This window comes from Sinocyclocheilus grahami, unplaced genomic scaffold, assembly GCF_001515645.1.
Source record: "Sinocyclocheilus grahami isolate Dianchi unplaced genomic scaffold, SAMN03320097.WGS_v1.1 scaffold231.1, whole genome shotgun sequence".
Lineage (NCBI taxonomy): Eukaryota > Metazoa > Chordata > Actinopteri > Cypriniformes > Cyprinidae > Sinocyclocheilus > Sinocyclocheilus grahami.
In genome coordinates this window covers 79,724-105,435 of record NW_015505410.1, presented here as the reverse complement: position 1 = coordinate 105,435, position 25,712 = coordinate 79,724, and the positions used below count along the sequence as shown (strand labels likewise).

The 25,712-nt window shown below is 37.4% G+C and overlaps 1 protein-coding gene across 4 annotated transcripts in view; it reads left to right on the top strand.

Annotated features, from left to right (window-relative positions):
• The first annotated feature begins 457 nt into the window (after positions 1-457).
• The window catches only part of LOC107597363 (immunoglobulin superfamily member 3-like), an 82,321-nt gene continuing 57,066 nt past the window's right edge, over positions 458-25,712 (top strand). For all 4 annotated transcript variants that reach the window (XM_016288379.1, XM_016288380.1, XM_016288382.1 and 1 more), the window contains exon 1: positions 458-1,595. In XM_016288379.1, the coding sequence (XP_016143865.1) occupies positions 1,556-1,595 (40 nt within the window). In that variant the 5' untranslated portion in view covers positions 458-1,555. The remainder of the gene's footprint in view (positions 1,596-25,712) is intronic.

Here is a 25,712-nt window from a genome sequence, read left to right as displayed (position 1 = left end):
TAAAATGTCATTTATTCCCCTGATGCAAAGTTGAATTTTCAGCAGCCATTACTCCAGTCTTCAGTGTCACGTGATCCTTCAGAAATTATTCTGATTTGCTGCTTAAGAAACATTTATTTTTAGACCATCACAGTTGAAAACATTCATGTTTCAACGTTTTTTCAGGATTCTTTAATGAGTAGAAAATTCAAAAGAACAGCAATTATTTGTAATAGATTATACAGAATGTGAACAAACATACATTTTCCCATAATACTTTCTATCCCAAAGGCCTATGGGTTTCTTTAGGGACTGTTTTCAAAACTAGGGGGCAGCTGTTACCTGGTGAAAGGGGTGGTTTAGTATGGCATTACGCCAAGAGGGCGGAGTTATGTACCGGTAGGTGTGGGAGGAGTGATAGTTTGAAAGCGCAAACGCAGGACAGCAGGAAATCAAATGTCAAATTCCCATAATTGGGACGTTCACTTGCGGCGGCGTGTGTAAACAATGTAATAACATAAACAACACGAGTCCCAGAAATAACCGTTTGCAGAGCTCGCTGCTTTCTGACGTTTAAACCGGTGGCGATAAACCAAGCGTGTAATTTCATACAACACGCCACACAACCCATGCGAAGCGTGAGCTGTTTAAAAGGTTATTCGAGGATGTTGTCAAACAGACTCTAAAACATGAACTTGAGTATCGTTAAAATGAAAACGCACACTTAAATTGCGATTCCCAATTATAAGCATCGTTTCAGAGGGTATCAAAGTAAACGGCATTTGTGCTTCTAAATAGCGGCATCTCTAGCGACAACTGAATCTAGGCAACGCAATGCTTATTACAAAAGTGACTTAGCCACCCGAAGCTGGCTGAAGCAGATTTATTTGACCGGGACACAACTAGTGGTCTCTGGTAGGATTCCCCCCATCTGTTATCCTCAGGCACCAGCCCGTGATAGAAAGTAAGAGATGGGCTGGGCCGCCTAGTGTCTGTTGTGGCGTGTATGACAATAGAGAAGAGCTGAAGGTGATCGCGGGAGCGGCAGCATCACTGTACTGCTCTTCACGGAGAACAGACACGGGCACCACGTCTGCTCATATCCGTCTGACAAAGCTACCATAAGTTTATCCACGACCACAGCCAGTTATTTGACGCGAACTGGACGAACTGGTCTCACTCCTCCTCTCTCCAGCACGCGTGGGCTGCTCGCGCTGGGAATTGGAGAGAGAGCGGCAAGAGAGAGAGCTCATATCCCAGCGTTCAACTCACAATATCGGATTCATTCGTGAACGGCGGATGTAATTTATCGGAGGAAACCACCCGAAGGCTTTATTCAATCGCACAAGCGTCTCTTGTTCGGGGCTGGATAGGCTATCCGTCTTATTTACGGCGCTAGACGCATTTGACTCGGGAGAAATCGAATCGTTGTGGAGTCGCGGTCCGAACAGGTGCACGCGTTCATAACTCCACCCGGACTGATTTCTGAAGGTCTGAGTGACGATTTGGAATTTATAACCACATTTGCATTTTTCTGCAATATCTGGACTTAACTGGCAGTGCAGAAAACAGAGCTATGGATATCAAATGGCTTTTTATAGCCTTTGCGGTTTTGGGTAAGTTATTTTTTACTATACATTTCAGCATTTTGTGACCCCCTTGTAAGATGCCCTTTTAATTCATTGCATGAACTTGCTGCAGTTTTTGTGTCATTTTTGATTAATGGTCCTGGTATTTGAGAGGATACATTGACGCGTATATAGACTACACTTTAAAAATCTGTGTGTGATGCTCGATTTTTTTCTCTCTTTTAAGTCGAGACGTTTCCATGACTGTGGATGCATGCAACCCAAGTTATAAAGCTAAGCTATGGCAGCATATAGTATACATGCTGGAATATTAAGTAGTCTTTGATGTGGTCCAGTGACTAAGTTGTCAGCACTTAAACACTGACTGATAATAAATTGATCAAGGATATTTAAAGTTATCTCAGGTATTTTGTATGTTTCAGTGTGTTATGTTAGATGTAGAAAAGGGTTCTATGGCATGGAAAGGTTTCTATGGCTACATATACCATGTATGAAATGCAAACACATAGCCAAATATTCAAGATTATGTATGTTTGTATATACTTATGTGGATAAGTGGTGTTTTTACACTCCGTTGTAATGAAAAGGTGTAGATTCTGTATGAGCATGGATTTGAATGTGAGATGTCAAGTGTTTATAAATCCATTTATTCCTTTAACATGGATGTAATGGTGGCTGAATTGATAGTGACCCAACAACGTGCTCTGACTTATCCTTGTCTCACAATTTGGTTTGGGGTTAATGTTGGTTTAGAGAGCCCAGCAGGAGATTAATGTTCCTTTATGGGGGACATTAAATCAAGTAAACACTGGAGCACATTGATTGATTTGAGGTCACTACACACAATTTCACTCTTAAAGGTGCACTCAGTATTTTTTTTTATTTGGCTAATTAGAAATGTTTAAATGCAAAGAAATTAACAACACTTTTGAGAAATAGCATTACAATGATGTTTACACATGATATGAAGACTTGAGGCTTGTCAGTCTTCTGGAAAAATCTGCTTTTATTGACATGGAGCAGGTTGCCCTCTTATGGGCGCTGTCATGTTGACATCACATGACCAGCTGTGTCATTTTTTTCATTTACAATAAAACTTGCTAAGTTGCACAAAGTATGCAATTTGTACAATTACAATAGAATATATAACGATTCAGTTTATAGCACCTACATAAATTGAATATAAACATAAAAATGCAAATTCACACCTGATGCACATTCTGTATTTATCATTTTGTAGAAGTAGTTCAAAACCTTGCTGTATTTGAGGCTTGTCAGTCTTCTGGAAAAATCTGCTTTTATTGACATGGAGCAGGTTGTCCTCTTATGGGCGCTGTCATGTTGACATCACATGACCAGCTGTGTCATTTTTTTCATTTACAATAAAACTTGCTAAGTTGCACAAAGTATGCAATTTGTACAATTACAATAGAATATATAACAATTCAGTTTATAGCACCTACATAAATTGAATATAAACATAAAAATGCAAATTCACACCTGATGCACATTCTGTATTTATCATTTTGTAGAAGTAGTTCAAAACCTTGCTGTATTTGTTTTTTGTAGAAAAGGTACATCACTATCTTTCTCCAACCAAGGTGTTTTGCACCCACATGACCTATTTAATTATTTTAAATAGGTAATTATAATGACTTCCCAATCCCAACTCATAAATAGATATGAACTTCCTAGGAGGATTTGAAAGTGCAATTACTCTGACTACTACTAATAATAACAATGGCAATATATAACAATAAATATACTGAATGTGATGAATAACAGTTAAATGTAGGCCTACACAAAAACTTACTGAGTGCAGCTTTAAGTCCTCTAACAACAGTTTTAAATCTTGACCTACTGCTTGAGGGCAAAGACAAGTCTGTTTCATTACAAGTTTATGACACTGAAGCACACCTTGTCCTTACAAGCCAGACATCACAAACACCTGGATTCAGACTCACCTGTGTGACGTCAGAGGCTGTAGTGTGTCATTGGGTTAACTAGCACAGTGGATGGTGGGATTCCAGTTTATGATTTTAATGTAATCAATCTCTGTTGATGATGACACTATTGTCTAGGTTAAACGCTCAAACTCACTGGACAGCTGGAGCTGTGTTTGTGCTGTGGGAAAGCATGTTTTGCCAATGAACTAGGTTAATATGACATTGAGCTTGGACTCCCGTTGGATTAACCTAACCCCCAACAGACTGTATCTCCCATATCTGTGTAAATAAGTGGAGTCAGGATAGAACAGGCTGTTATTTCATTAATCGACACTCTTTTCTGCATGCAAAACACTTTTTTCAAGCTGCCGTCAGTGCTCACTCGCAGTATTTCCCCTAGTGTCAGTCACAGACAAAACCATTAATGTCCACATTTACATATTACCTCCCTCCCCCATTCACTTTTGTCCCCTTTCTCTTCCTCATCACACAAGCAAATACCATCATACTCATTCACACAAACTCTCTACCTCCTAACAAACAACAGATGGCTGTACCATCCTGGACAAGAGGCATGTTAGTTCTGCAGGGAGGGGCCTGGGTGAGAATGGAGCATTGGCTACTGTTGGCTTTCCTATCATTTTTTATCTAAAAAAATAAATGCCATCAGTGAGGTTGTATGCTTTTACGTTTGCTCTCAGCTGGATGGTTTGATCAAATGAGCATGAGAAGTATGGATAATTTGTAAGTTTTTTTTGTTTTTTTCGTGGTATTGCATTGCAGTAGCAGTTCCCTAGATCACCTTTGATAGAGACTCACACGGCTCCTTTAGCGTTGAGTTTCTATTAAATTTCATGCAAGTTATCATATTTCAGTAGAGTAGATCATCAAAACACTGGGTTTGAACGCAGGGGAACTCAGGGGTTTTTGAGGAAATGCATGAACAGCTAATTTTCTTATTCATGTAAGCAGGTGAGCTGTATGTGAGTGAGCGAAGCAAACCTTCCACGATCGGAGCAGAAAATATTCCGTTTCTCATTCTGAGTGAACAGCTTCCTACCCCTGTTCCTGTGTTATTCTCTAAAACTGCTCGCAAAATAGCAGGAAAGGCCATAAAAACCTTCCTCGGTCACGCAAAGTTAATAGGCCCACAAACCGGTAAACACAACCATAAAAAGCTTCTTTTTTTCCTCACTCGTGGGAAATACTTTTTTATAGGACCATCATGTGGCATTGGGCTAGATAATATGGCCAAAAATATTATTACACTATCGATATTGATCTTGATATTAATTTACCATTATTGAGGAAGGAAATTATTTCCACATGTTTGTTAGACCTTGAGAATGAAGGTAAACGTAACTTGTTTGTTCACAATTAAACTCCATACAGTAAAAGAAAAAAAGGCAGTCGTGGCCTAATAGTTAAAGAGTTGGACTTGTAACCCGAAGGTTGCGGGTTCGAGTCTCAGGTCCGGCAGTAGTTGTCGGTGGGGGGAGTGAATGTACAGCGCTCTCTTCCACCCTCAATACCACGACTGAGGTGAGACCCTTGAGCAAGGCACCGACCAATCCCCCAACTGCTCCCAGGGTGCCGCAGCAATATGGCTGCCCACTGTTCCGGGTGTGTGTTTACTACTGTGTGTGTGCTAGGGATGTAACGGTATGAACATTTCTTATCACAATTATAGTGACCAAAATTATCACAGTTATCAGTATTATCACAGTATTGTTAAAATGTGCTGGAGATGTTAAAAAAGTACCAACACATAAATCACTTCACCAAGTTTTGTATTTAAAAATCAACAAATAAAATGACTTTTTGTTTGCATAATCACTAAAACAATAACATTACCAATGATGTTCAGATTTTAAATGACAACTTGACTGACAAAAGTTTAATAGCATGTTCAAATATCTAATGTATATGTTCAAATAAAGCTTTGAAAAAGTTTCATAAAAAGGTAAACCTCACATTTCAGCCTTTAAATAAAGAAAAGATATGTCAAAATGATAATTGATTAATAAATGATTATATGTATTTTATCTGCTCCATAAATAATTCTAGATAACTTATCTGAATTGTTTAAATGTGTAGAATCCACATAAGCTTGTTTTTCATCAACCGGTCAAAATTTACAGCAGGGCATGCAAATTCTGTCAGTTTTTGGCCAGACAGAAACTGCACACAGACTGAATGTCTGTGAGCTGTTTCCCGTAACCTCCGTGGACAAAGCAGTATTGCGATTTAAGAACACTTCCTTTAAGTATTACATGGAGCGAAGATGAAAACAAAATGCCATCGAATCGTTTCTGAAGACAGTCAGAACCTTCAGAGGTACATTCATATAATTCATTCATTCATATTTTCATTTGTATAATTCCCTTAGCACTCTTTTAAAACCTCCCAGCTTTTCCGCCCTGTTTTCACTCAAAATGAAACTACTAACTACACTCTAAAACGAGACTGTTACTTAAAACTGTGCTTTATGCTGGACAGTATTTATTTATCACCAGTTGTTCAAATCGCGGTAATCTAATACGGTTTTAATGATAATTAAATGATGAAACGGTAATACTAACCGTGGGGAATTTTATCATGATTTATCGTCAAACCGGTAATAGTTACATCCCTAGTGTGTGCACTTGGATGGGTTAAATGCAGAGCACAAATTCCGAGTATGGGTCACCATACTTGGTCACACTTCACTTCTTCACTTCACTTCACTGCACTTCACTTTTTTAAGCTACCATGAAATCATGAAAACAATTTTATTTATCCCTAAATTCTGTGTTTTCCATTTTATTTTTTCTGGATTCTGTGTTTTATGATGCAATACAAACGTATCAAAAATGTGTCTAATGAAATGAATGAATTCAACTTTAACAGTTTAATCAATCTTTTAAAATGTAATCAAATTAAATGTTTTTTTGCATTTGATTACAGTTTGTTTAAAAGACAAGACTACACCAATCGCACACACAGAATTATGAGTAGTGTTGCACAATATACTGGGAACCAAAAATGGTATCGCAATATACCCTGCTTTTAAAAATGGTACGATTATTTAATAATGACAGCGTTTTAATAAGAGCCATTTTTCCTGAGTTGCGTCGACGTGTGACAGCAGGGCAGTGTGTGTGCAAGCTTTCTTTCACTCCCTGCGTGCACACTGGCCTTGCCAAACTTCATATATCCGTGCAGCGCAGGACTATTTAAACTTGTTGACCATTTAGAGTGAATAGGAAACATGCAGAAATGAAAAAATAAAGCATAAATAAATGTTACAAAGAATTATTAAGTGCAATAAACCTTGGAAAACAACTCAGTGCAGTTCGCTCACTATCACACACCTGAAGCGCGTGCACGGAAAGCTGCCTCTCTCAGACAGCATGCAATCACGAATTCAGATCTCCATCACTACTTATTGTGCTTCAACAGTCAAATACACACACAATTATGTTAATATGCCCGTCTTGGCTAAGTGAACGTAAACAGTTGAGAAAGAAAATGCGTGTTTTTCAATATATTGGATCCGTGCAGCTCTTAAAGTGACAGCAGACTAATATTCCTGCAGCTGTCTGTATCTATAATGTTAATCAAACAATAAAAGAAAAAGAGAAAATGTCTCAATGATCTTGACTGACTAACTTTAGTAGCTTATAAGAATCAATGTTTATTTAAAGCGGACATAACACACACAGCTTCTGACAATTTCAAGATAATCTTGAGTACCTAATATAGTAGTATTGCATCCTTCATATCTCCAAAGATACTTTACTCTTACCAGATTTATAAAAGAAAGATACAGCTGAACCACTTCTCTCTGAAAACTGTCGAGTTCCTGAAGGTGTGCCGTGGGCAGAGCTAAAGAGTCACGAGCATGCAAAGCTTTTGCATAGCGATCATCTGTTCATTATACGATCCCTGAAGGAGTGTCTTTGGCACAGAAATACTCCGTCATACGTCCAATTCATTATTTATTTATTTATTTTTACATTGGCCATGTTTAGCATTAGAATCTAACTCTTTAATAGTGTAAATAAGTCAGAATGCATGAAATAGCATTAGACCTTCCCTATTAATTCATACATAGACCTACTTTTTAACTGAAAACACGGTTTATTTCATTTGTGTCTTTGCTTTATTGTATTTGTCCTTTTGTTTGTTACTTGCATCTATGTTCTTACTCTTAATAACAAAGATAAAATAACAAAAATGACCATATCATGATACAAATGGTTAACATAAAACAAAACTATTCATATCGTGAAATAAGATTTTCATCATATTTCTCATCCCTAGCTCATGCCATCAAATATAAGTCAATTGAATGTATTTATTTATTGTATCAAGGTTTATATTTACTTGAAGAAACAGCTATATCATAGTCATAGACTTGAAGTTGCTCACCATAGCACTGGCATGTGATTTTCTTTAAAAATAATTTTTTTAAAGGGGGATAAACACTCAAAAAGCAGGGCAAAAACACACTGGTCAAGTGAGAGATTTCAGTTTTTTTTTAAATTGATAATGAACTTTAAGTTAAGTATACCTATAATTTGTTGGTCATCTATTAAATTACTTTTCATGTTGTTTTATGTTTTTGTCGTGGTATCAGTTCAGTAGTAGTATCGAGATATTTTAGTCAGGTATCGTATTGAAGTCATATTTTTGGTTTCGTGACAACACTACTTATGAGTGACATGCACTGACAACTTAGCAGTTGTCTTGCTTATTTCTGCTGTTTAATGCTGTTTAGATTAATCCGTATCAAGTAAAATGTCCATAGCTTATCATTGCTAGACCAATTTTATGGCAGTCTCTATATGCTATTGTTTATCGCCCAGCCTAATGTAATGTGCATTCTCACCATGCTTATCAAGATGTTACACTTGTGGTATTGTGGTCTGCAGATAGGGCTTGTGTGTGCATACTAGATAATGTTTTACTGTGTTTGTCTGATCGCAGTGTTTGTTTAGGTAAAAAGTGTCCCCATAAGCAATGTTATCCCTTTTGAGAAATGCACTTGCCTCATAGTGTGCAAATTTGAACTACTTTTCATCCATTTTAATGCAGCTGCTTGAACACCATTGAGGAAGCTGTCACAGAGAGAATGACAGAAAGGAAGAAGTGAGTGCTAGAGAGAGAGAGATTATTCAAGGTGTTTGTCTGAAGCCTGTATTAGCCTCCCACTGACTCAGGCACATTAGCCGAGTTTAGCTTCCCTGCATGAAGTTCACAAAAAAACAATGCTCTCATTTCCTGACACACTAGGCTGGGATTTAAGCCACACTGAGTGGATTTTGGTTTTATTAGAAATACAGGGTAAATTAAAGGTGCTGTAAGCAATTTCAGACATTTTTCTAACTTCAGCTAGACTATAGGCCCTATGCCCTTGTCATGCTGCGTCCTATCTGCCTTTCCCTAGGTCTGTTAAAAAACTTTTTTTATTGTGAGATTTTGTTCTATCTCATGAAAAAAGAGCTTTTCTTAACCAGTAAGCTATGCTAATAGGACAAACTAATAGCTTGCTAACCAAAGACAAAATGGTCAATTTTTTAAATTAGCATTGCTTATGAAAATGTCATAAACACATTATGTATTTAAGCAGAAATACACCATAAACAGATTTTCTCCTATTTCTAATTCAATCACATAGTGTAACTATACGTTGATAATGTAATGATAACAGTTTAGTAAGCGAGTGAGTTCATTCAGGCAAGGATTCCTTCTCACTGTTTTTACTAGAAGACCCCATGTTCTCCAACACAATATTCAAAGTCCACCCTCATACAGGCTAATGCATTTTCAGTATTTCTTCTATAATTGTGACAGAGCTACTTGTTTTCAAACGTTTTATTTATTAACAGAAACTACAAGTATATATTTATAATATAAATTAGCCACAAATCATTTTGTGATTTTTCAGAAGTTTTAAGAACTGTATGTTCTTAAATAAAAATAGTTGTTGGGGGGAGCATTTTCATTAAAAAAATATTTTAATGTATTAATAATTTATTCATTTAAATACTGTTAAGTCATCTTACAGCTCCTTTTGGATGTTTGCTGCACCCCAGTTTGAGTACCACTGCCTTAGATTCAAACCGTGAGTCCTTTTGAATGATTCATTAAAATAACTGGCTCATATGTTGAATCGGACTACACTGGTTGTGCAAAAATAATTACAACTCTGGTAAAAAAAAAAAAAAAAAAGATTTGCTGTAGATTTCAGCAGCGGCGGCATAGATTCAGGGGGTGATGGTTGTGAAGGAAACACTGGCTTTCTCCAAAACCCCCATTCTCCATGTCTGCAAAATGAGGCTGTAAGGCCTACGGCTTTCATAGAGACAGGTGTCATTTCTCAGGACACCTATTTCAGTGATATCAAGTGGAAGAGACATTTTAGGTGTGGTGTTCCAGAAAATGTGGCCATCAAACCCATCACTGCTGTGCTGAAGTTGTGTTTGTGTTTTAAGTGGGAAACAATGGTAATTTTACTAATATATAAATTTTTTTATAGGGATGCACCAAAATGAAAATTCTGGGTTGAAACCAAAACAGAAAATTCTGGATGCTGTTGGTCGAAAACCGAAACTGCAAATGCTTTTTAATAATTATTTATTATTTTATTAAATAATATAAAATACATTTGTAAGCCTTTTTAATTTAACTCAATCATTTTAATGCTACTGAATTAAAAAAAATAGAAGCCAATAAAATAACCACACATTTATTTAAAGTAAAACAATAAAGTTGGATAGAAAATGTATGAATATTAAATATCAATACATTATTTTTATTGAGTTTTATGCAACAGAATAAGATTTAACTGATTTTTTTTGTTTAATTATCCAAATAATGTATAGTCCTACAAAGCTATTATTATCAGAGCATGTGCAGAGCATAGCGTCATGAGAGGGTAGCAGCATTTTACCAGCGTTGCTCAGTACAGCTGTACTACAGCACATCCCATGAGACTTTGCCATAGTGATGGATGCCATTCTCAGTGGAGTTATTGCACTTAAAAGAACTCAGCTGATTCTTTACCCTCTTCTATCTCTTGGACACATCTCTGTGAAACAGTAATAGGGAATATTTGCTTTTTGTCCAGTCCCACTCTCAGGAATGGAAAGATTAGGCAACTCTTTCAGAAAGATATAATTACTGTCCCTTCTGTAATATCTTATTGGACTAATTCTTTTGAAGATATTCCTGGGAAGAAAGTGGGGTCTTTACCTTTAACAAGTATCTAATCACTAAGTTGCTACACTGATTTTACCCTGTCAATCTTTATCCCCTCCACTCCTTTTGTGGAGTGGAAGATGAGTCTGTCCGTCATCTTTTTTGAGATTTGTGTCCATGTAGCTGCCTTTTGGGAAAAAAATGTTGTATGTTTGTACGTGCTTCCATCTTAGACAAATTTTCTTTGGTGTTTAAGGATGTCTTATTTGGTTTTTATAACTCTTAACAAGAACCTAAAAAACAAGTATTTTTCTAATCATCTATTTATTTTCCTAGCTAATTTTTTTTTACGTAAATGCAAGTTTTTGTCCGTTAAACCTCTATTTATTATTTGTAGACTTGAAATGTTATTTGGATACTACCTCTTCTTCCTGCTATGTCAAAGTCTTAAAATCCTATTCGTTGTGCACAAAGTATAATATTTATGCTTTTTTATAATGTGCTTATTATTTATTATTTAAATTTAGCAAAGGGTTTTTCTTTTTAATTTATTTTAGATTATATATTACCTCTGGCTTAATGCTTTGTTTTTTGGTTATTTTCCTGGTTCTTTGTATATTTTTTATACATCTCTTAATGTTGTTATAGTCTGTTTTGAGCTTTAGAGATGTGTGCATTTACCTTTTATATATGTTCAATAAAAAAACAAACAAACAAACCTGTACTACACCATGTTACAGCACAGTAGCACTATTGCAAAGTTGGAACAAGCATGCTACATAGAAAAGCCCAAACCTGCGCGCTGAACACTGCCAGGTGGTGCGGCGCGCCATATATTTTCGGCCGTTTTTCTCTTTCGGCCAAAAACCTAAATTGCCATTTTCGGCCGATAACTTTCAGCAGCTGAAATTTTGGTGCATCCATAATTTTTTATATAATAGATAAAATTATATTACAATAAAATATATGTTTTTGTGATGGCTTTGGCCAGAGGAGGTAGGACTGACCGGTTGACTTCTAATGGTCATTCTATTCTAACCCTGCCATGTTAGCGCTCTACCAGCCATCAGTGCTGTTTGCACCCAATGTTCAACTTCAACACAATGGAGTTAAGAGTCCCAGAGATGTGTAAGATTCTTGTAGAACACACACAGAACACACATTGTACAGATACACAGTGTGTTCGTAGGGACATGATCATTGCACTCTTTCTGAGGAGCCTATTTACACCTCCCACACAACACTTTTGTATCTCGCCATGGCTCTTCAGTCACTCGTTTCGCTCTGTTGTAGAACATGGTTGTCCTTCAAAACCCTGAGAATGTCGCTGTAGTTGGGGGACTCTCAGTTGCCTGTCTCCCGAGTGACCTATTGCTGCAGAATGCTGATCCATGAATGTTTAGCTACGAGTGTCTAGCTGGGGTCCCAGGCCCCTAATTGTCATCTGTCTGACATCCTGTGTATGTTCAGGACTGCCTTGAGATGAGGCCAGCACTACATGTGTTACATTCATGGCATACTGTTCATTTTCCACGCTTCATGGGATTATTACTGTGGTGAAGATCTGTATACACTTTCATATACATTATATATACTGTATATACACAATTACTTTTTTTTTTTGAAAGTATAAGTTTTTGAGTTACAGATAAGAAAGGAATTTGAATTAGCCTACTCTAAATCAACATTAAAAACAAACAATGTTCTTGTAAATGATTTTCCAACTTTTGTGAACAAATTCTAATTTGTGCATTCATTCCTTATTTATGTTTAAGACCAGTAGTTCTGGTTTCAGAGGGTCAGATGGGATCAGACATGATTACAATTGCTTTTCTTTTCACAGCATGGCATTCTATTTGTTAAGATGTAAAAGATTTGGGCAGGGATCTGCTGTAGTTATTTGTAGATGTCCTACGGTGAATGAGCTGACAAGGAAGTGCTTGTTTGGTTACAGTTTCAGATGGAAGCAAAAAAGCAGTGTGTGTGACATGTAAAAAAGATATCTAAACAGTAATTCAGGTTTGGAGATTTTCGTTAGTGACTGAAAGATTTCATCCAGGTTATGTATTTACATATTTGACATGAATTATGTATTGACAGAGAAGCTGTGTTCTCATTGCTGACTGAACACTTGACTGGCTGGTCCCATGAACACTGTGCTTTGTGCTACTGACATCTTAATGGAAATTAATACATGATCAAAGAGTGTGCTCTTCTTGTGTCTTTTCAAAGCGAAACTGTTTCTCACATTCTCTTTGGAATTTCTTTTTCAGATGTTAAATTTAATTGACATGCTATTTAGGTGAGATTGCATGTAAAAAGTTGTCCCTGTTTTTACACTTTCATTCTACAGAAAAAAAAGGTTATTGATTTAGTTTTCACCATGTTGGAACTCACCATAACAACATTTTAATGTTCAACTCAAAAGTTCTGGATTAAAAATGTATGAGAATTGACAGAAGTTTCAGTATGCTTTATATTGTCAAATATAGTAAATTGTCAAATACTTTGAATGGTATGCTGGAAGCTGGTTGTGCTATCATGAGTGAAAGTTCAAGAAGGCATTTAGTGTAGGTGTGTCACTTTCCAGTTGTTCGTCTGTATCAGGTCTACTGCTGTAGACTTTATCAGCCTAAATTGTGTTGTACTTTAAATAACCAGTGTTTATATGCGTGTCCTCTCAGGCTCTTTGTAGTTTATTTTTGGTTGCTTCTCTGTGTGTTTGTTCGTGCAGGTTGGTGTGTGCTTGCCTGAATTGGCTCAGATTAGATCTAAACCAAATGGAAACATGCAGCAGGGGGTTGGGATTGGTAAGCTCATTTCTGCCCTCTTGGCTGTTATCCAAGATCTCCGTAGTTGACTCTGATCGGTGCCTGGTACCTGCCTCTGGCTCTTTCACACACCACACTTACACGAAAACAGACCCCCTCTCAAGATCTGACCAAGAAACTGAGGCTTTTTTCCTGCATGTTGGACCTCATTCAAGTAGCTCTAAGTGTTGCGGCGACTTCTTTGTATTTTGTCTCTAAGTAAGAGATCTCCACCTCCCCCCAACTCTAAACAGCTGAACACACACACAGTTGTGTGACCCCATACATAGCAAACACCCACACCCCTGAAGAAACGCATCCCACCCACCCCCACAAGACATTTAGACAATTTACTATGTGCTATATTTAATAACATTTATATCTTCTGTGGTAACACTTCCCAAAATCTTACATTTTGAAAGCAGCATACACTAGGGCTGCACAATTAATTGAATTTCTAATCATGATTAGTGGTCGACCAATATTGGTTTTTTGACAGCCGATGCCGATATCTTGGAAAGCCGATGGCTGATATAAAGCAGATATAATTGTATTTATTTTAATTAATATTTAAGAAATTTGAAATAATTTGAAAATGGATTAAAAACATAAAAAATATTATATTTTAAACTAAAATAAACATACTTTAGATGACAAAGTATTTTCCACAAATAAATATTGAATAAAAATATAATCAAAAAGGAAGTAAACTGTAACCAACAGAGCAGTCAGTATTCTGGGAAGTATGTGTGCATTGGGAATCATATTTTTTTCAAATAAAGCCAAGGTAACACTCATTTTACATACAGCACACAGTGAAAATGACATGAATATGACAGTGGGTAAATGCATAAAGCGCAGCATAATTTGAAATCACGAATTTAATGTTTAAAGCATTCAATTTGCATGGACTGACGGTCACACAGAGAACACGCGATCATGCAGGTCACATGAACACCTCACAAGATCTCACAACTGGATTCGACTAAGTCTGCAAGGTTTGTGAAATTAAATGATCATTATTCATTCAAAGATTTGTTTAAATGATATAAATGTGTATTTGCTGAATGCTGACGGCAAACAAGAAAGTATTATAATGTTTGCCTTTCTATTACTAATAATATAAAAGCATTCGTTGTAATACTTTTTGTATACATTTTAATTCCTTTGTTTAACAGTTCTATTGGATTATTAGACAGACTTTTATCCGTATTAGACAGAACTGTTGACGACGATGGCGAACAAGAGGGAGAATATGAGCACTGTGTGCTCGGGCGCTGCCGCTGTCAGTGCCGTCAAAATAAAAGTCCCGCCTCGAACGCATCGGCCAAACAGAAAAACTTATCGGCCGACGCGATATTTGGAAAATGCCAAATATCGGCCGATATATCGGCCTTGGCGATATATCGGTTGACCACTAATCACGATTACAATTATGGATGCCTTAATTGAAGTGGCAATTAATTGTTCAATGTCCACTTATGTTATTCTGCGTGCTTAAGATGTGTTTTTTCTTTGTACTGGTTATCTGAAGGGGTTTTCCTTTGTTTTAATTTTAGTTTTAGTATAATATTATAATACCATGCATATTTTTTATTTAAAGAAGAAATTAATCCAATGTATAGTTCATATTTGAGGCTTAATACTGTATAGAAAAACAATAAAAATTTTCAGTCAGTGTTTTTTCAGCTTGTTTATCTTCATCTAAAAATTTGGCACGCACTTGCTACAAACAACGATTTAAACATCATTCATTGTAAATTGTGATAATCATAATTAATAATCGCAATTAGAAATTCAAGGGAATAATCGCCAATCATGATTTTTGTCATAATCGTGCAGCCCTAGCATACACCATTTTGTGTTAGTAGGTTGAATTCATTTTAATTAAAATACAGATTCAGATTATAGCTCTGTGGGATTTGGATCAGTTAGAAAATGCATAGCAACCTGAGTCAGAACAGGCTGAAAAGAACAATATGTAACTTTTCGCCGCTAGAGGTCGCATTTTCAAAACCATAACAAAGATGAAGCTTGATGACGCTATGAAGGAGGGTGAACGATGGGAGATGTAGTTTTCAACATCCCGAGATGTCCGAATCATGTTCACGGATGTAATGAATACATTTTTTATTACCTGTACCTTCCAAAGTTATTCAACGGGCGAATAAATTATACAGAGAAAGCAAGCAAAGAACAATTACATTGTCAAGAAACAGTATGACTGACTTCAGTCTAGTGCGGGTTTAAGCACTCACAAAAACTCCCCTTATAATCAGTAAAGCTGTCTATACACTGTTTGATGAATGAAACTCCTACTTACATCATGTGCACATATGCACTTTGTTGTTTATGATGAGAGAATCCGTGAGAGAGCAGAATTCAGTCAGCGAGTGAGCGCACTGAACAAAAAACTCCGGCATTTCAGTGATGACCTGATTGACCGCTGCATTCATAAGCTCAACAGACTTGTGCGTGATTGGTTATAATGCATAACGCTGTAAAAACGTGGAAAAAGAATCATGGTGCAACATTGAGCAGATCTAAATGTAATGCTGCAGTCAACACTTTTCATTTCAATTTTATTTTATTTGCGACAGCCGTAATGGATTTAGTTTAACTGAACAGCAGCATTTTTGTCCATGTGTGTTGCCATAGTTTCTAAAAGCGGAAACCGATAGTGCGGATATTACATCATTGATAAGCGACAATGACCTGGGACGAGCCATTGTTTAAAATTGGAATTTCTCTGGATTTACAAATCCATGGAAACTTTCGGTATAACGTACCCTTATAACGTAAGTAGGGCTGTCGCGGTTAGGAAATTTATCTTGCGGTTATTATGGGTGGCTCAATAGCGCGATACGCGGTGTTACCGCGCTTTTGTGTTTTTATTATTATTTTTTTTATTTCTTTTTTACACACCTTATTTATCCTGATTTTACTGCATACAAAGCTCTATTGTTGCGTTATTATGTAGCATATATTGTTGCTTTTTAACTGACAGAGAGACACGTTTTAAAACATTTTTGTTTATTGTTAAATGCCAAACCGCAATAAGAACATGCCTTTTCCAATTTAAAAAACAAAATATACAAAAAAATTCTAAAGTATCAAATAAAAACAAGCAATAAGAAAATCCTTTTTCCAATTTGAAAAACGAAAGAATTCTAAAGTATCACATGAAAACAAAGTGTTTGCCTAAGTGAAAATACAGAGAATAAACGAAATATTACTTAAGCGTTAACGAATGTGATTTAGACCTGGGTTATCATGTCCTTGTTTCGCGCTAGGAAAACCAACATATTAACCTTTTGTGGTTTCAGGGAGGATCGCACGGGGGTAACAATATTCCCGGCGGCACTGAAAACGCTTTCCGACGGTGTGCTCGTTGCACAAATACACATATATTTGCGCGCAACTTTGGACAGCAGCGGAAATCTAGACTGATTATCGCGCCACCAGGACAGTGTATTCGCGTTGGAGTCTATGCACTCCTCCTGCAGGTAGCGCGTGAGCTCGTTATCTGCTTATCTCTTGGGTTTGGGCACTGACGCAGGGGTTGTCCGTGACTTCAGCAGGTCTCCAACAGTCTTTTTCTTTGCTGCAGGTGGCACCACCGCTTGCCCTTCGTCCCCAACCACTGATGCACTGGCAGCGCTCCCTTCGTCCTCCACTCTCACCATCTCTTCGATGATGTTGGATTTTGTCTCCGTGTCATTGATATAATCGCCCCTATATCGAGGATCTAAAAAACAGGCCTTTTCCAAAAGTTTTTTTAAGGCAGCTGGTTCATACTTCCCCTGTAGAACACTGCACATTTTGTGCTTTATGTCCGATGTTAATGTGGTATCCTCGTTTGATGGTTTAAGCATATCTTCTGTCAGGAGTTTCAGGACGGGTTTGACTGAAGACACTGTAACGTAGCTCTCGCCAGACAGCAGATCTGTAAACTCAGCGGTGGGTTTAAGTGCTGCATTCACCGATTCAAGTACAGCGATATCCTACCAGCTTGGATTTAGATGGTGGTGTCGTCGGTCATCCAAAACTCTTCTGATAGCCGGGATTTGCTCCAAAACCCTGTCCACCATTTTCTGTTTGGTGCCCCATCTCGTAGCGCAGTCCTGAACAGAGTATTGACCGTTAAATCGTTGAATAGAAATTAGCCAAGGACAACATCTACTATTTAATTAGCCTACCAAAATAAATTATAGGCTACATTTTAAATTATAATTTGTTTCAATGTATTTTTACTAAACAAAAAATACATTTAAATAATCCCGACTGCAAAATAATGTATATTCATTAAATGTGCACAGAGATATATGGCCGTTAAATTGAGCTGAAATTAGCCTATATGTTTTTTCTTTAATATATCCTACCATTTGAAATAATTTTAGTTTCAAAATATTTATTTTTAAGCAAAAAGTAAATGTAATCCAGCAACATTCAAGTATGATTGTAACAGTATTTTATTGTTTAATTTGTATAATTTAATTTTTATGATTTAATTTTTATTTATTGCTAACATGATCAATATGTTATCAAATTGTTTACATTTTATAACTTACCAGTATGAGGCCATGTTGAGGGATTTGAAGTTCTGCTTGTGCTTTGGCCAAATCTCTTCTCTTCAACCAGCTCTGAGAAAATGTACTAACCAAGGTGTGACACAGGCCCATTGCTCGAGCAGTGCGGTCCTTAACGCTTGTCATTGCGTTTGTAACTGCCAAATGTAAATTGTGACCAAAGCAGTTCAGCCAAGGCCAGTTCAACTTTTTGACTGCTGCAACGATGTTGGCCCCGTTGTCTGTAGTGATACAGGCCAGCTTCTTCTCATCCAGGGACCACTCTTCAAATGCGTGCCGGAGAGCATCCGAAATATTGTCGGACGTGTGGTTTTCGGGCATAAACACTGTTTCGAGGCAACGTGATTTCAGAGTCCATTCCATGCTAAGATAATGAACCGTTAGACTCATATAAGGAGTCATATTGACACTTGACCACATATCAGTTGTGGCAGAAAAGTAGTCGACATTCAAAAGCTCCCTTTTGATCGATGTCTTTACCGTGTTGTACATTTTCGGCACAGCAGTCTCTGAAAAGTAGGTTTTGCCCGGCAACTCGTACTGCTTGTCGAATTTTTGAAGCATCGACTTGAATGCAGGTTTCTCCACCGTATTGAATGGAACCATCTCCTCAACTAGATACTGCGTAACAGCGGCTGTAAGGCATTTATACCTGTTACTTTCACGGTTGTATTTGACAGATTTCGCAAAGGCTTCAGCTACTCCTAACTGTCGGCTGGTACCGGCCTCAGCTGTTCTTTTTGATGTTGCTCTGCGACCTGATGCTTGAGGAGGCAGCTGCGCGTCAATGGCTGGATGACAGTTAGTAGGATGACACCTCAAATTAGATGTATTGCTGCGTGTCACAGGGACCTTTTTGCAGCAAATTTTGCATATCGGTTCATCTAAATTTGCTGGCTCTCCCTTTTCATTGGGTTGAAAGCCGAAATGTTCCCAAACTGGCGACGTGACATTAGGTTTTTGGACGAGAGCGCCTGCCATCGTTTCAGTATTCAAAATCAACGAAACCCCAGATACAAACAGTTCGCGGGAAAATTACAAACCTCTTGTATCATTATTAATTTATTTAACATTCAATGCACAGTGATGAATTGTAAAACAGAAAGAAGGCCACAGCCTTATGAAAAAAAAAAAAAAACGTGAACACTGCGGTTGCCGCGGTTTCTGCGGTTGCTTTCCTTCCTCTGCGGTTTGCTCGTCAATAGCGCGGTATTACAATATTGCGGTTATCGCGACAGCCCTAAACGTAAGTACACAACTGCATGAAAAATATAACACTGTGCAAGTGGTTTTTGTATATTTCATTATGAAAATCTTACATACACTCTAAAAACAACACAATTTGGGTTATTTTGGAAACCCAGCACTGGGTCAAAAAGGGACGAACCCAGCGCTGGGTTGTTTTAACCCGCCACAGCCTTATGAAAAAAAAAAAAAAACGTGAACACTGCGGTTGCCGCGGTTTCTGCGGTTGCTTTCCTTCCTCTGCGGTTTGCTCGTCAATAGCGCGGTATTACAATATTGCGGTTATCGCGACAGCCCTAAACGTAAGTACACAACTGCATGAAAAATATAACACTGTGCAAGTGGTTTTTGTATATTTCATTATGAAAATCTTACATACACTCTAAAAACAACACAATTTGGGTTATTTTGGAAACCCAGCACTGGGTCAAAAAGGGACGAACCCAGCGCTGGGTTGTTTTAACCCAACAAGTTGGGTTATATGTTTGACCCAACATGCTGGGTTGCTTTCTTATTAGGGTTGGGCGATGTCTACCAAATTGGCATCAGACGATGTCTACAGTGAAACATCATGATGGACGATGACATCGGGGGGCAGGGTTAGGGGGTGTGCCCAAGGCGTGAATCTGTTTGCAGAAAGGCACGGAAAACAAATAACGCGTTCTACGGAGCCACTAAAGGGACATGGTTAGCCACTTGCTAGCGGTAATTACATTACAGTACATGAAAGTTCACTTAACACATACACAGAGTAAGGAGAGATGAGTGATAGGACAATGGCAAATTATTTGCAGATACTGAGCGCCACTGCACTGACAAACAAAGCGGTTTCAATGCCCTGCATATTAGTAGCAGCTCCCTGATGCCCGCAATTTATATACAGTATAATTACCCAACGATATAATTGCGAGAGAAAGTATTGAAGCGTATTTAAAACGTGACTCTTCTGTAGTTACATTGTGTACTAAGACGGAAAATTAAAAGTTGCGATTTTCTAGGCCGATATGGCTAGGAACTATACTCTCATTCCGCAACTTTTCATTTTCCGTCGGTCTTAGTACACGATGTAACTACAGAAGAGTCAAGTTTTAAATAAGAAAAATATTGAAACTCTTTGGTCATTTTTGAGCGAGATGCTAACGTCTAATCCGATTCAATGATCTATGCTAAGCTGCAGCTAAAAGTGCTACCGCCAGACCCGGAGATCGGCTGAATGTATTCGAAAACGGTAAAACTCAACTGTTTAACTCTAGGGGAGTTGGATAATGAGTTGGAAAATTTGGGGGAAAGGTCATTCATCTCTTTGACCATTCATCCCAGTCACCACCTGTTCTTCATCATTAGCCTAAAAAGAGAAAATCATTTGAAAAAATTTAAATCTATCCATTTTCAGATATAGGTGCATCCACATCAGTAAGGATAGGTAAATAGTCTGTTTTATAATTTCTAATGTCTCTGTCTACCAGGGGCTCTAGAATGCTATAATGGCAGCACTAGTGTGAGGACGTATAATATTGTTTAAATAAATATATTGCTTTCAGAAAGCTACTTCTTTACTGAAACATTAAAACAGACATGACATTCACATACCTCACAAATTTTCATGTACGTGGAGGGCTGCTCTTTAAAGGGTTAGTTCACCAAAAAATCAAAATGGTCATAATTTATTCTGCCCAGTGTTGTTCCAAACCCATACAAACTCTGCTAATTTTTGGAACACAAATAAATATATTTAATATTCTCTTAATTCTCTTATTTTGTCCTCCATTGTAAGTCTGGGAGACCAGTATTTTCTTCTGAACAGACATGTTCGCTATGATATAATTTAAGATTTATTCATATATAAATATTTGCATGGATTACTTCTACAATAACTCTGTATTTTTTAAGCTTGAAAATACTGATTATCTAGACTCAAAAAATAATGAGAGACAATTAAAAATATCTTCTTTTGTGTTCTAAAGATAGGTTTGGAATGACAATGACATTTTTTATGATTTTGTGTGAACTATTCCTTTAAGAAAGGAAGAAAAAGAATGATGACTCTCCAAATCAGACAACTCCAAAATTGGTTTGAGTTCTGCAATGAAATCAATGGCTGGATGACAGTTAGCGAGATGACACCTCAAATTAGATGTATTGCTGCGTGTCACAGGGACCTTTTTGCAGCAAATTTTGCATATCGGTTCATCTAAATTTGCTGGCTCTCCCTTTTCATTGGGTTGAAAGCCGAAATGTTCCCAAACTGGCGACGTGACATTAGGTTTTTGGACGAGAGCGCCTGCCATCGTTTCAGTATTCAAAATCAACGAAACCCCAGATACAAACAGTTCGCGGGAAAATTACAAACCTCTTGTATCATTATTAATTTATTTAACATTCAATGCACAGTGATGAATTGTAAAACAGAAAGAAGGCCACAGCCTTATGAAAAAAAAAAAAAAACGTGAACACTGCGGTTGCCGCGGTTTCTGCGGTTGCTTTCCTTCCTCTGCGGTTTGCTCGTCAATAGCGCGGTATTACAATATTGCGGTTATCGCGACAGCCCTAAACGTAAGTACACAACTGCATGAAAAATATAACACTGTGCAAGTGGTTTTTGTATATTTCATTATGAAAATCTTACATACACTCTAAAAACAACACAATTTGGGTTATTTTGGAAACCCAGCACTGGGTCAAAAAGGGACGAACCCAGCGCTGGGTTGTTTTAACCCAACAAGTTGGGTTATATGTTTGACCCAACATGCTGGGTTGCTTTCTTATTAGGGTTGGGCGATGTCTACCAAATTGGCATCAGACGATGTCTACAGTGAAACATCATGATGGACGATGACATCGGGGGGCAGGGTTAGGGGGTGTGCCCAAGGCGTGAATCTGTTTGCAGAAAGGCACGGAAAACAAATAACGCGTTCTACGGAGCCACTAAAGGGACATGGTTAGCCACTTGCTAGCGGTAATTACATTACAGTACATGAAAGTTCACTTAACACATACACAGAGTAAGGAGAGATGAGTGATAGGACAATGGCAAATTATTTGCAGATACTGAGCGCCACTGCACTGACAAACAAAGCGGTTTCAATGCCCTGCATATTAGTAGCAGCTCCCTGATGCCCGCAATTTATATACAGTATAATTACCCAACGATATAATTGCGAGAGAAAGTATTGAAGCGTATTTAAAACGTGACTCTTCTGTAGTTACATTGTGTACTAAGACGGAAAATTAAAAGTTGCGATTTTCTAGGCCGATATGGCTAGGAACTATACTCTCATTCCGCAACTTTTCATTTTCCGTCGGTCTTAGTACACGATGTAACTACAGAAGAGTCAAGTTTTAAATAAGAAAAATATTGAAACTCTTTGGTCATTTTTGAGCGAGATGCTAACGTCTAATCCGATTCAATGATCTATGCTAAGCTGCAGCTAAAAGTGCTACCGCCAGACCCGGAGATCGGCTGAGAAAACGGTAAAACGGTAAAACTCAACTGTTTAACTCTAGGGGAGTTGGATAATGAGTTGGAAAATTTGGGGGAAAGGTTCTTTGACCATTTGACCATTCATCCCAGTCACCACCTGTTCTTCATCATTAGCCTAAAAAGAGAAAATCATTTGAAAAAATTTAAATCTATCCATTTTCAGATATAGGTGCATCCACATCAGTAAGGATAGGTAAATAGTCTGTTTTATAATTTCTAATGTCTCTGTCTACCAGGGGCTCTAGAATGCTATAATGGCAGCACTAGTGTGAGGACGTATAATATTGTTTAAATAAATATATTGCTTTCAGAAAGCTACTTCTTTACTGAAACATTAAAACAGACATGACATTCACATACCTCACAAATTTTCATGTACGTGGAGGGCTGCTCTTTAAAGGGTTAGTTCACCAAAAAATCAAAATGGTCATAATTTATTCTGCCCAGTGTTGTTCCAAACCCATACAAACTCTGCTAATTTTTGGAACACAAATAAATATATTTAATATTCTCTTAATTCTCTTATTTTGTCCTCCATTGTAAGTCTGGGAGACCAGTATTTTCTTCTGAACAGACATGTTCGCTATGATATAATTTAAGATTTATTCATATATAAATATTTGCATGGATTACTTCTACAATAACTCTGTATTTTTGAAGCTTGAAAATACTGATTATCTAGACTTTCAATTGATTAACAAAAAATTATGAGAGAAAATTTAAAATATATTCATTTGTGTTCTAAAGATAGACAAAAGTCTTATATGTTTGGAATGACATGAGGGCAAGTAAATTATTTTTTTGTGTGAACTATTCCGTTAAGAAAGAAAGACCAAGAATGATGATTCTCCAAATCAGACAACTCCAAAGCTGGTTTGAGTTCTGCAATGAAAAACACGAACATCAATGGTTTACATAAAATATGAACACGTAATCATACTGTTGTTGCATCAAAATGTGAGGTAAACAGGCAGGAGACAATAGAAACATTTATTTTCTAAAAATAACTCGTATCAATCTCAAAAGAATGATGCTCCCCTATGTCTCTGGCGTTCAACATCTACAAAAACATCAAACATTTTACTCTTAGAAAAAAAAAATGTATAACATGATGGAATTATGAACTTTACTTGCCTTAAACAACTCCAAAGCTGGTTTGAGTTCTGCAATGAAAAACACGAACATCAATGGTTTACATAAAATATGAACACGTAATCATACTGTTGTTGCATCAAAATGTGAGGTAAACAGGCAGGAGACAATAGAAACATTTACTTGCAATTTACTTGCCTTAAACAGTCTTACCGTCTCTTCTGAAGAAGCTAAGAAAGACGCCTCCTCACACAAGCAGGGTTCTGTGTTGTTAACTCCAGGCGCGGGCACAATGAAGACACAAAGCTCAACAAGTCTGAAATATAACATGCAAAACATTACTTTTAACAATTATCACGTCATCAGCCTCAAAATAATTAGGCTAGTCTTTATTACATAACACCGTTTCCTTTAGGAAACTACATTCAATTTAACGGTGAAAAAGAAGATAATGAATTAACATGTAAATATGTCAATAACCCTCTCTTAACAACTCTTTAAATATTGTAAAATCTTATGTAAATATGACATAAGACACTCACTGACGTTATATTAAAAGCACCTCTTCCATTCAGTAAAAGAGACTCTTAAGACTATTTCTGAGGCGAAATCTGCGTCCGCGTATTTTTCAATGTAAACTCTTTTCTGAATATTTCCGCTTTCCATGAAATTTCAAAATACTACCGGACTCAAACAGTGAATTATGACTTTACATTTTTAATCTTTACTTACCATAAACCATCTTTCACTCACACTCGCTTCCACCTGAAGATGCTGAGAAAATGGTGGCTTCTCGCACTGGTGTCGTCAGATGTTAACGTGACGTGCATGCTCTCTTTCACGTCCACGTTCCCAACCCAGCACCACTGGGTTATAGATCAAGACCAATTTTCAACCCAAATTGGGTTAAAACTACCCAGCGGTCTCAACCCAGCATTTGGGTTGAAAAATAACCCAGCGTTTTTTAGAGTGTATTGTACCTTGAAGCACTGTGTGGAGTTTAGTGGACATAGCTTGAGATCTCTAAGAAGAATTTAAAGTCAGTAGTTTTCAGTGGAAACATATTCTGTTTTGCTTCTGTTTGAGAACTTGATATAGCTTAGAATTCATCTAGGAGGTTTCAGTCTGAACCTCTCAGTGGAAACCTATAGGATTTTGCTCTTGTTTGACAGTCCCTGATGAGTCCAAGTACTCTGAAAAGACATAGCAATATGGGTTAGGGTTAGATGAGTTTGGTGGTGAACAAGTTGAGTTTGGAGGATATAGCTTGCAAGCTCTTGGTGGAATTACTGTCAGAAGTTTTCAGTGGAAACCCATGGAAAGAATTTTGCTCCTGTTGAGACTCCACAACTGGAAAACCGCAAGTACAGTCAGGACAGTTTGTATGACTTTTCCAAGTTTGGTGAATGCAGGTCAAAAGGTGTTACACTGTGAAAGGTTAGTTTTGGGTTAGGGATTTTGAAAGAAACCTATCTCAAGTTTGTTGACTTTATCATGCTAACTTACCTAGAGTTCCTGTATGCCCCTTATAGCAGGCACTACCAATAATCCTGACGTCCCTCTGGGGAAGGTCAGACACCAGTCATCGAGCCAACCATAATAATTAGTATCTGTCATGCCTGAAAACTGCTTTTGGTAGTAGACGAAAGCCTGACTCTATTGAGAGATACTGCCATTACTGCTTTAGCAAACCCAAGGCATCTGAGTGATCGCACTTAAAACGAGAGAATAAAGCAGTCAATCAAGAGCAGTGTGTTGGCAGGGCTTCATTAACTCTGGTCAGATGCCTGCTGTCT